Genomic DNA, 11,639 nt, shown 5'->3' on the forward strand with positions numbered 1-11,639 from the left:
CTATTTTCGTCACCGATAATATTAAGCACTTCATCGAACAAGTGCAATCTAATTGCACTAGCCGCATTCTTATCCATGGTTGCACAATTCTCAGCTTTTATGGTTTGCCTCTTTGCCATCTGGTATAATGTCTAATCTTTGTTGGATGTGTAAATATTTCATCCTTCTTTTTAATATGGAGAAACCGTCATTACCGTTGAATCTTGTTATTTCATATTTTACTCTTGACATTTTTTTCGTCACAGAGCATAACCGACCGTATATTTATGTGAATGAGCAGAACATGTGCTCTGATACTAATTGTTGGAAAAATATTTTTCACAAAAATAATATTCATGGTATATGACTGTAATAAATGTGGATTATTAAAATACAGTAACCAACGACAATAATAGGAAAAATAAGGGCACCGAAATTTTTACTTGGATAACCCTTCTGAATAAGGGAGAAACCACGACACGAAGGGAAAAACTAATTCACTATAGTAAGGATTTTATAATTTGTGGTACCAAGTAAAATACTCGAAGATCACTACATAATCCTTTTATGATTTTTTTGGCTCACTATAATACCGTTCAAACTCTCTATTTTTTCTGATAGAATATTGTTCTTCTTACTTTTTGTGTTTGGTGCAGTGGCAGATCCAGGATTTTACGCAAGCGGGTTCAATTTAAAACGACGTTAACCAATACGATGGTTGTAATAACCAATAGATATTTCATCATTCTTTTCAATATGGAGAAACCGTCATTACCGTTGAATCTTGTTACTTCATATTTTACTCTTGACATTTTTTTCGTCACAGAGCATAACCGACCGTATATTTCTGTGAATGAGCAGAACATGTGCTCTGATACTAATTGTTGAGAAAATATTTTTCACATAAATAATATTCATGGTATATGACTGTAATAAATGTGGATTACTAAAATACACTAACTAACGACAATAATAGGAAAAACAAGGGCACCGAAATTTTTACGTGGATAACCTTTCTGAATAAGGGAGAAACCACGACACGAAAGGAGACCAAATAAAATACTCGAAGATCACTACATAATCTTTTTATGATTTTTTTTGGCTCACTATAATACCATTCAAACTCTCTATTTTTTCTGATAGAATATTATTCTTCTTACTTTGTGTGTTTGGTGTATATTACAAATGAGCTTCAAGCTCATTATTTATAGTGTTAAAAAAGCTCTTCTTGATGTCATCGATAACATCACAACGTAAACAATCAAATGCCAAAATTCAGATAAATGATCGCCTGTCAAATCTTTTTTATGGTTGATTTGGTTGGCTTGACAATTCAAAAGCTAAAGAAAATTGTCTTCACATATGGGATGGACTCATTAAATAAATAATTGAGAATTATTAGGCAGAGATTGTTATGTCAAAGATTCCAAGTCAAGTTGTTTTATCTTTTATTAATTGCTAGACATCTTCTTGTTTTATTTATATTGTCCCGTTTAGAATATCAATATCTATTCTAGTACAGGTCATGCATTTAATATAAAATAAAACCCAACGACCTCTTAGATTAAAAAAAGACCAAAAAAGTTGTGGGGTTATACCTTTAATCACAACTGTATAAGTTCCATCTTGCCCTGTGAGCCCCTGCGCCAAATAACAAAGAGAAACCCATTACTTGCGACAAAGAAAGCCAAAAGTTTGTGCTCTTTAATCTTTCTCTGTGTGTGCTCCTTTTCCGATGTTAGAAGATTAGGAGCTTTTAAAGCTTCATATACTAAGATAGTTCACTATCTCCAGTTACCCAGAAGCATCATGAGTACGTCTTTCTTCTCTTCTCCTTCTTCTATCTTTCTCATGTTTTATTCATTATTTTATTTGGCATCCAATAAAAGAGATTAGAGTAGAGCCACCTTGTTTGAAGAGACTTATTTTAAGTGACTTTTAAGTTAAAATAATTTTTAAGACATAAATTAGAAATTCTAGTTTTTGAAGACACACTTAGTAGTTTACACTATATCAATCTAGTGAATGTTGTTCAGATTAAATCAATTTTGAAATAATTCATTACATTTCTCCTAAACTTGTTCGGTATCCATTTTTTATTCGACAATGATACGTTTGATTGGTCAAGTATTTTAACAAATATTTCTTCTAAAAATGCAAGTTCCTTAAAAATAAGAAAAATAACTTTCCTATGAAAAGTAGGGAAAACAAGCTTCATAAGTGGCATTCCACGCGAATTGTTTATTCCGCACCCCCAACAACCATCCTGTCACCTATCGCTGCCCTCACCACCACCCCATCTATCTCCTACCACCCCTACACCAACCCCTCGCCCTGTCCCATGCAAACCACCCATCCCCCCTCTCTATAGTATTTAATTTGCATAAATTATATCATATAAAAAATGTTTTAAGATATTTTCTTAAGTTCATTTACCACAAGAACATAAATAAGAAAATCGCTTATTTTCTAAAATATTTTTCTTCTTACCAAACACACCTATAATCTAAAACCAAACCAAAAAAGAAGGAAGATATCTTTTTCAATATGTATTGACTTGATTTTTGTCATTCCTCTTTATGTAACAAAACTTCATACACAATAAATAGCAGAATACATCAACAACCGCTTAAACTTGCCAGCATATTTCATTTGTATACTCGAACTAAGGCATGTTCAAGTGAGCACATGGACCCGGATAAAGTGTTCTTATTAGATACTTGATTTTCCTTTCTTAGAGGAGATTTTTGGAAAATGACTTTTGATGTTGTTTTGAGTATCAATCAAAACAAACATTGTATTTAAAGTAACAATATTATACGGTACAATAGGTAACAACCATCCAACTAATTTTTTATTTAAATTTTATTGTATCGAATCGTTAAATTCGTCATTAGATAACGACGAAAATTATCAGTTTATGTAACGATGAATTTGGTGTGGTGACGTCGTTACCTTACTTTTTTTCTTTTATCTTGTCCTTCCTTATGTATTAAATAACTATATTTTGTTATTTACCTTATTTTTTCTTGTATAATAATTTTGTTCCGTATCCCTTTTTTTAGTAATATTATAAGTTTATTCTTCATATTGTTAGTGTGTTACATTATGAAATAACGACAAAGGATACCATAGATTCAGATATTGTATTTATTAAATAATACAATATAATTTCCGTTTGTAGCATATAATTTATGAAACGACAAGTAACAACGTCCAAATAAGTTGTCAACCAAATAAATTTATATGTTTGGCGAGTCATAAATTATATCTCTTTAATTAATTATTTTGTAAGTTTTGTAGATTACAATCCTGATATATCTATAACGCGGAGGTCATCCGCAGTCAGCCGCTATTGCTCAGCTAAATCACACTTTGATGAAATTGAAGAACAAGACGAAGGAGGGTCACGATGTGATATTGAAAATCAATCTCCTACCCGGCTGCAGCATGCACTACTTTCTAATAGTAAGTTCACAGTTACAGTAGTTTTTATTATTTTCTTTGCTTACAGATAAGGGCGTTGGGTCAGAGACGGAGCTAGCCTTTCGGTTATGAGTTGGTCGAACCCATTAGTTTTTGTACAAATTATTTATTAGTATTAAAAAATCTATTGAATATGTATAAATTATTAATTAAGAACTAGTGACTTAAAAAAACTAAAATTCCTTAACCCATAAATTTTAAATCTTGGATTTTACCAAATCAACATATATAGCTTGATTACTCATTACCATATGTATGTTGCAAATTTAGGAGTCCAACATTCGGGCTATCAGATATTTCCATTGATTAGAATTTTGGAAGGTGCTTTTAAGATTTCTTTGCTGATGAAAAGCATTGAAGAGTGCGGGAACATTTTGAGTTCTCCTGTATAGCATTACTTAGGGGTGTCAAATGGGCGGGTTCGGCCGATTCTGGGTGGGAAAAAATGGGTTGAGTCAATAATTGGGGAGTCAAATGACCCGCCCAAAAGTTATTTGGACTAAGATGGGCTGGGTCAAGATTGACTAAAATTTGGATCATAGCCTAATCCGCCCAACTCTTATCAAGCTTTACTTAATATGTGTTGTTTTCTTATAAATTGTATAATTACTAAATAAATTTTTTTGTTCTTTTGTTATGGTCATATATAACATATCAAACAAAAAAATAATTTTTTAAAAGATATTTTAGCAAAGTTACTCATGTATCAATTGGGGCTAAAAATCAATCCAACTTTAAACGGGTTAAGATGAGTTGGGTCAAGATGGCTAAGTTCAACGAATTAAAACTTATGATCTAAAACAAATCATAGGATTTGTGTGGCCACAAATCATCTCATTAAGGGTAATGTATGAAGTTTTAAGTTAAATGTTTTTGATGAAATAAATTACTGTATTAAAAGGCATCAAGAAGATGCAAGAGTACAAGGAGCTACTTACAAGAAGCATATATACGAAAAAAACAAAAGTGAGTTACTAGCCCCTATACAATGTCTCAATCTAGGACAAGAGAGCTAATAAACTCCAAAAAGTGTTCGGTACTAACTATTGGGGACAACTTTGTCCAGAAAAAAAGATTGGTTAAACATTTGGCTTTAATAGAGTGGTTTGGAGTTGAGACGCCATCAAAACGTCTGTTGTTTCTCTCATTCCATAGACATCAAAAAATAACTGGAGGAATCATAATCCAGATCTTTTTGATGGACTTATCAACTGGCCAAAGACTCCAACTCAAGTACGCGTCTCTCAGATTTTGTGGCATGACCCAACTTATCCCAAAAATACAATAGAACACGTTCCATATGTCAATGGCTACTAGACAATGCAGGAATAGGTGACAGATAGATTCCTGGTTCTTCCTGCATAGATAACATCTATTAACCGGTTGAAACCTCTTCTGTTGAGATTATCTTGAGTTAGGCAAGCTTCATGTAGGGCTGTCCAGTTGAAACCGATGACCTTCACTGGTAATTTGGTCCTCCATATCAGCTTCCAAGGCCATGCATCAAGAAATTGATTCCGAGAATTAAGCTGCCTATAACATTCTTTGACAGTGAAACTACCCTTACTGCCCCATCTCATCATGTCTGAAGCATTCCCATCAATATTGTAAGCCTCCACTTTGGCTATCATTTCCATCAAGCTTTCAATCTCCCAGTCTTGAGCTGCTCTTCTAAAGTGCACATCCCAGGTATTGCTAGTTCTGTTTTGAGCAATTGAGGAGTTCTTGTCCTGAGCAAAGTAGAATAGATTAGGATAATCCTCCATAAGTGTAGTATTGTTGAGCCACTTATCTTTCCAAAATTTGATGTGTGCTCCATTGCCCGGCTTGAAATGGACATTCTGGAAAAATTCATTGCCTAACTTGCTAATATACTTCCAAGGTCCTGCTCCGTAAGGGACATTGACAATTTTAGTGCTCCAATTGTCTTTTTCCCCATGTTTAACATTGATCACCTTTTTCCAAAGACTTGTTTCATCTGTACCATACCTCCATAACCACTTCATTAGCAGACATTTATTTTGCATGGCAAGATCTCTGACCCCCAACCCACCATTGCACTTGGGCTGCACAACTGTGTCCCATTTTATCAGATGAAATTTGTGAGAACTGCTATTTCCCTCCCATAAAAAGTGTCTCCTTAATTTGTCCAGCTTTTTTAGCACTTTTATAGGGATGGGAAACAAGGACATGAAGTAAGTAGGAATACTGTCAAGTACACTGCTAATAAGAGTTATTCTTCCCCCCATAGATAGGTATTGCAACTTCCAGGAAGCCAACCTCTTCTCAAATTTTTCCACAACTCCATTCTAAATTTCACAGCTTTAGAATTTAGCTCCTAGTAGTAGGCCCAAGTAGGTACTAGGTAGTGTTCCAATGCTGCACCCCATGATTTCTGCCAGCTTCTCAATGTTAAGTACATTATTGACAGGGTAGATGATACTTTTCAGTTTGTTGACATGTAGACCTGATAAGACTTCGAAGAGAAGTAGTGTAAGATTCAAGTACATGATTTGAGTTCTATTTGCGTCACAGAAGATCAGTGTATCATCTGCATACAGTAAATGTGATATAGTAACAGTGTTCCCAATGTTTGTACCTACATTGAATCCCTGAATCCACTGCACTTGCCTGGCCTTTTCAGTCATTTTACTTAAGCCCTTCATGGCTAGTATGAATAGGAATGGAGAGAGTGGATCCCCTTGCCTTATTCCTTTTTTAGGATAGAAGAAGCCCACCGGACCTCTGTTCACTAAGACTGAGTACTTGACGGTAGAGATGCAATACTTGATCCACTTCAACCATTTGTCCCCAAACCCCATTTTCCTCAAAATAGAAAGCAAGTAGGACCAATTAAATTGATCAAATGCCTTCTCTATGTCCAATTTACACATCACACCAGGTTTCCCATTTTTAATCCTCCAATCCAAGACCTCATTAGCAATTAGAACTGCATCAGTTATCTGCCTTTGCTTGATGAATGCATTCTGGTTAGCAGACACCAGCTTTCCTATAACTTTCTTCAATCTTTCGGCTAGCAGCTTGGCCACAATCTTGTATACACTATCAATAACGCTAATTGGTCTATAGTCCCTAAGTTCAATAGCATCATTCTTTTTTGGAATCAGAGCTATAAATGAAGCATTGCATGATTTCGCCATGTAACCTTGCTGATGGAAATGATTGAGTGCAGCCATGATCTCTGGTTTGATGAAATCCCATGACTTTTGAAAAAAAACCATAGTGAAGCCATCTAGTCCTGGGGCCTTGTCAGGGGAACATGACTAAATGATGGCATGAACTTCTTCTTCCTCAAAGCATTGCTCTAGCATCTTTCTCTCTTCTTCTGGTAGGCTGGCAACATCATCAAAGCTGGAAGTTGGTTTCCACTCTTCATTTTCTTTGTAGAGATTCTGGTCGTAGTTTAAGATCTCCCTCTCGATCAATTCTTTATCATCTGTAATTTCATCGCCTATCTTGAGCTTGTCAATAGAATTGTACCTCCTGTGTGAATTGGCCATTGTATGGAAATATCTAGTATTCCTATCCCCTTCTTTTAACCACAAATATCTAGATTTCTGCCTCCATGAGGTTTCTTCTGCATTAGCAATCTTTTCCAGCTCCATTTTCAGAGCTATGAACCTTTGCTTTTCAAGTTGGTCCGGAGCTCTGTTTTCTGTTGCCTGCTCTAAAACTGACAGCTCATCTAGCGCTCTGCTTCTCCTTGTGTCTAGCTTACCAAAGACTTCCCTGTTCCAGTATCTTTTTTCAAGCTCCTCAGCTTCTGGATTAGTACAAAATCTGGACTGCCACCTATTGTATAGTTCTGCCACCACCCCTTCACCATATCAATGAATCCTTCTTGTTGCAGCCACATATTTTTAACTTGAAATAGGATGGTGTTGTGTCCCATTTTCCACTTTCTAACAATAAAGGTTTGTGGTCTGAAATAACTCTTGGAAGAGCCAATTGTCTGACAACATTGAAGCTTTCATTCCATTCTAGAGAAACTAGGAATATGTCAATCCGTGAGGCTTGGAAAATGTCCTCCCCTCTTGTATATTGAGCCCCTTGTAAAGGCAAATCCATAAGCTGCAGGTCCACAATTGTTTCTGAGAAGCTCTTCATAGCTTTAGTCCTTCTAGTACAATTAAATTATTTCCAAAATTAGAAAGCTGTCATTCTTTTTTAAACGAATTAAAAAGGAAATGTTACCATATAAAATGGTACAGAGGGAGCACTATAAAGTTGAATAGAAATTAAAGAGGGAGTTGTCCGTAAAGAGAGTGTTTTTATAAATTGCTATTCAGTTGACCATCCAAAGTAGATTGTAAATGTAATACTGCTAGTTATACCCTATGTTGCGCGGACTCTCCAAAATGCTGCTGCACCCATGTCGGATCCTCCAAATATACACTACTTTTGGAGAATCCGGCACACCCGGTAATATTTTCGGAAAGTCCAAGCAACATAGGTTATACAGTCCGGCAATCCAGATACTCGTTGAATTTTTGTATTCACTTACATAAAAAATAAATATACGTCAGGATATCCATCTACAAATAAGAGTTGTCCAAGCATTACTCACTGCGCGCTTTTAATTTTGCAGGTGGCAGGAAAACAAAGTGTCGGACACCACAACAAATTCTTTATCAAGCTGCTTTGCGAGATGATTGGGAATCTGCTGAACCTATTCTGGAAAAGGATTTGAGTTTAGGTAGAGCTAAGATGACTGAACGCGGTGAAAGAGTTCTTCACATTGCAGCTGTGGCAAGAAGCACACGATTTGTACAGAAGCTAGTGAATAAATTGGAGGAAAGTGACTTGGAACTGCCAAATAACGGCGGAACTAATGCGTTTTGTTTTGCAGCTGCGTCAGGGGTTGTTAAAATTGCTAGTATAATGCGGGATAAGAATAACAAGCTACCCAAGATCATCAGTAAACATGGAAGTGCAATCACAATGGCTGCTTTGCTCGGACACAAAGATATGGTAGTATATCTTTACGAGGTCACAGATCTTGCCGCACTAGACAACTTAGAACGCTTTGAACTTCTCGAAGCCACAATCCAGCATGAGTTGTATGGTATGAATATGAGAGATCTCTTCCAATGACAAATATATATATATATATATATATATATATATATATATATATATATGCACACAGAAAGCATGCTCTCTCCCTCCTTTACCACCTCAAAACCCTCCACCCTAAAATAAGGAATTCACTATGCATTTTTGATTTTATTTGATGTATGCCTTTTGTGGTATTTTACATTCTTTTTATGTGATACGACCTATATATATATATATATATATATTTTTTTTTCACAGTGAAACAATCAAGTGTTATTTTATGTTAATGTGAATTTTCTTTTTCTTTTTTGCATGATTCTTAAACTCAAACTTTTAAAATGTTGCAGCTTTCCAGCTTCTACTATCACTGTATCAGCTTGCCCGAAAAATAGGACCATTATTAGTTATTTAATCAGTTAGGGCGCTAAACTTTTAACAAGCTGTTTGAGTACTTTTGACGTGTATATCTACTGTAGAATTAATTATTATCTTGGTTCTTACATGCAGATGTGGCGTTAGATATTTTCAAGAAGGACACAGCTTTGGCCACTACTATAGTAGAAGGAAACCGATCACTCTTACATGCGTTAAGAAGGCTTTAACAATCAGTTGGCGAGATCCGGACGGGAAGTGGAATAGGTTCGTTCATATGCTAAATGCCGGAAGAATGCGAGTTTGTTCTCCAGTGCGGCGAATATTTATTAGTATGATTTCCAGGATGCCATTTATTCCACGTAAGATCTACTAAGACCTTTTTTTGTTTCAATTTGCAGTCTTGTTTGTACCTATATTGCTCGTACTCTCCAGAAATGTTGCCGGGTGTGTGTCGGATCCTCTGTATTTTTGGAGCATCCGACACGGGTGCGGCATCATTTTGGAGAGTCCGCACAACATAGGCTTGTACAAACATTGTATCACAAATTCAAATTCTGCATTTTTTGCTTGAAATATTGCTTATTTCTTCTTGCTTTGTTTTGTGACAAGATGGAGCTCTTTATTAGTAGTAGTAATTTGTAATACTCAGTATACATTGCTGGAATTTTAGGGTTCGAAAGGGTTTGGGTTGTTCGGAGAAAATCATTGCTGAAGAAGCAAGCTGGTGTGCTACTTGAGGAGCTCTGGGCAGAGTGTCTACAATTGCCAGAGGCTGAGCTTGCGCGGCTAATCTCAAAGACCCAAATACTGAATTCTGCTGCAAAAGCAGGAAATGTAGAGTTTTTAGCTGTACTAATTCGTGATCATATCCTGATCTGATATGGAAAGTCGACAGAAGGAAGCGCACCATTTTTCATGTTGCTGCTTTACATCGACAAGAAAAAGTCTACAGTCTTATACACCAAATAGGAGCAGTTAAAGACTTGATAACTCTTGGTGTTGATGTTGATGGCAATAACATTCTCCATTTGGCTGGAAAGTTAGGGCAGCCAATCTCTCTCAAACAGAAAATCGGGCAACACTTTGGAGAGATAGAAGTGCTCAAACAGAATCTTGAGCAGCCAATGCCTTGTAATGATATAATCTTGGAATCTATTAAGCAGCTTTTGCAAGAGATCCTTCAACAGAGACTGGCTGAGCAAACACCTGCCAATATTGAATATGAAGAAGCTCTTCAACAATTAATTACTGAGATAGATCAAAAAATTGCCCAGCCAAACCCTTGCAATATTATAATGGGGAAAGCACTACGAAAATTGATTAGAGAGATTGAAGCCATTAAAAAGTTAACAGAGACAGTGTGCTATAAGGTGATAAATTCTGTCCTATTGTTTTCAATGCAAAAAACTATCCAATTTGTTGACACTCTTATCCTCCACTCTAGAAAATGCTTTTCAGTAAAAATATCTTGTGCTCCCCAACGAATACCAGAAAATAGTTTTTGAAGACCATACTTTCTGTCATTTTTCTCTCTCTTGTATGCATATTATATTTCCTATCCTATCAATCCAATTTACGATGATATATGAACTATGTCTTAATGTAAGAGTGCCATAATTTGGTCATCTTCCTTTAAATTAGGACTGATTTGTACAGGAGGAAGAGAAGATTATGCCACCGTCATTTCTCCAGGTATCTGGAGCAGCTCTTCGACTGCAAAGAGAGATATTGTGGTTTAAGGTAAGAGATGACTTCGAGCAAAATTGGCAGTCAGAAACGACTTCTCTTATGCATTTCTATCTTAGCCATTTTATTTTAAAGAAGAGCTCGTAGCCTTTTCTGTTGCTAGTTATCATCTGATTGCAGTAATTATTTGGTAGGAGGTGGAGAAAATTGTACCACCTTCATTTCTCAGGATGAAAAACAATGATGAAAAAACGCCGAGGCAATTATTCTCAGAGGAGCACAAGCTGTTGTTGAAAGAAGGTGAAAGGTGGATGAGAGACACTGCAAATTATTGTATGATTGTTGCAACTTTGATTGCCACAGTGATGTTTGCTGCTGCCTTCACTGTGCCAGGCGGTAATAACGACAATGAAGGTACCCCAATAATGCTAAAATTGAAAGGATTTACGGTTTTTGTCATATCAGATGCAGTGGCAATGTTCTGCTCAATTGTTTCCATCATTATGTTCTTGTCAATTCTGACATCTCGCTGCAATGAAGACGACTTTCTTGTGTCATTGCCCAAGAAATTACTCTTTGGACTCACGGCACTCTTTGCCTCGATAGTTGGCATGCTCGTGGCTTTTGCAGCAACTTTCTTCTTGGTCTATAATAATCATATGGCTTGGCAGCCAAAGCTCATTGCTGCTATTTCTGGTGTTCCTGTAGCTTTATTTGGGTGTTTACATTATAAGCTATGGTGGGATACTGTAAAATCAACATACTGGTCCAAATTTCTTTTTAAACCGGGAAAGCACAGATTGTATTAACAGACAGATCTCGGGTCATGTTGGAATAACAGATAGCAACATTTCACATTCTCGGGTTATATGGGAACCAAGTTTCCTGTTTTAGAATACCGTTTATTGTTTCAGAAGGTGATGGTTATTTCAAATAAGCTACTTGCGATGTTCTTTTGACAAACGTGCACAACTACATGTTAGGAAGGAACTCTCTTACCTGTGTTTAAGGAATGTAGTGTGTTTGGCATGTAG

General features: G+C 36.1%; 3 protein-coding genes across 6 annotated transcripts; 2 read left to right on the forward strand and 1 right to left on the reverse strand.

Moving 5' to 3' along the window:
* Window positions 1-1,625: 1,625 nt before the first annotated feature.
* LOC104107297 (uncharacterized) lies at window positions 1,626-11,462 on the forward strand. 4 transcript variants are annotated; one of them, XM_070187227.1, is made up of 7 exons: window positions 1,626-1,792; window positions 3,283-3,447; window positions 8,075-8,551; window positions 9,052-9,278; window positions 9,529-10,289; window positions 10,576-10,659; window positions 10,800-11,462. In XM_070187227.1, exons 5-7 carry the CDS (start codon window positions 10,044-10,046, stop codon window positions 11,412-11,414), a joined length of 945 nt encoding a protein of 314 aa, XP_070043328.1. In that variant the 5' UTR covers window positions 1,626-1,792; window positions 3,283-3,447; window positions 8,075-8,551; window positions 9,052-9,278; window positions 9,529-10,043; the 3' UTR covers window positions 11,415-11,462. The 4 variants fall into 4 exon arrangements, with proteins under 4 accessions (XP_070043328.1, XP_070043327.1, XP_070043329.1 ...); XM_070187226.1 differs by having other exon boundaries at window positions 9,590-10,289; XM_070187228.1 differs by having other exon boundaries at window positions 8,075-8,457; window positions 9,590-10,289.
* Window positions 6,750-7,593, reverse strand: LOC138900159 (uncharacterized). Its single transcript, XM_070186872.1, has 2 exons — window positions 7,394-7,593; window positions 6,750-7,278 (listed from the first exon to the last, which is right to left on the reverse strand). The coding sequence occupies exons 1-2, from the start codon at window positions 7,591-7,593 to the stop codon at window positions 6,750-6,752; spliced, it is 729 nt and encodes a 242-aa protein (XP_070042973.1).
* LOC138891462 (uncharacterized) lies at window positions 7,845-9,798 on the forward strand. The gene is made up of 6 exons (XM_070186873.1): window positions 7,845-7,908; window positions 8,075-8,551; window positions 8,892-8,913; window positions 9,052-9,217; window positions 9,318-9,321; window positions 9,590-9,798. The coding sequence occupies exons 1-6, from the start codon at window positions 7,845-7,847 to the stop codon at window positions 9,796-9,798; spliced, it is 942 nt and encodes a 313-aa protein (XP_070042974.1).
* Window positions 11,463-11,639: the final 177 nt, after the last annotated feature.

This window comes from Nicotiana tomentosiformis, chromosome 10, assembly GCF_000390325.3.
Source record: "Nicotiana tomentosiformis chromosome 10, ASM39032v3, whole genome shotgun sequence".
NCBI lineage: Eukaryota > Viridiplantae > Streptophyta > Magnoliopsida > Solanales > Solanaceae > Nicotiana > Nicotiana tomentosiformis.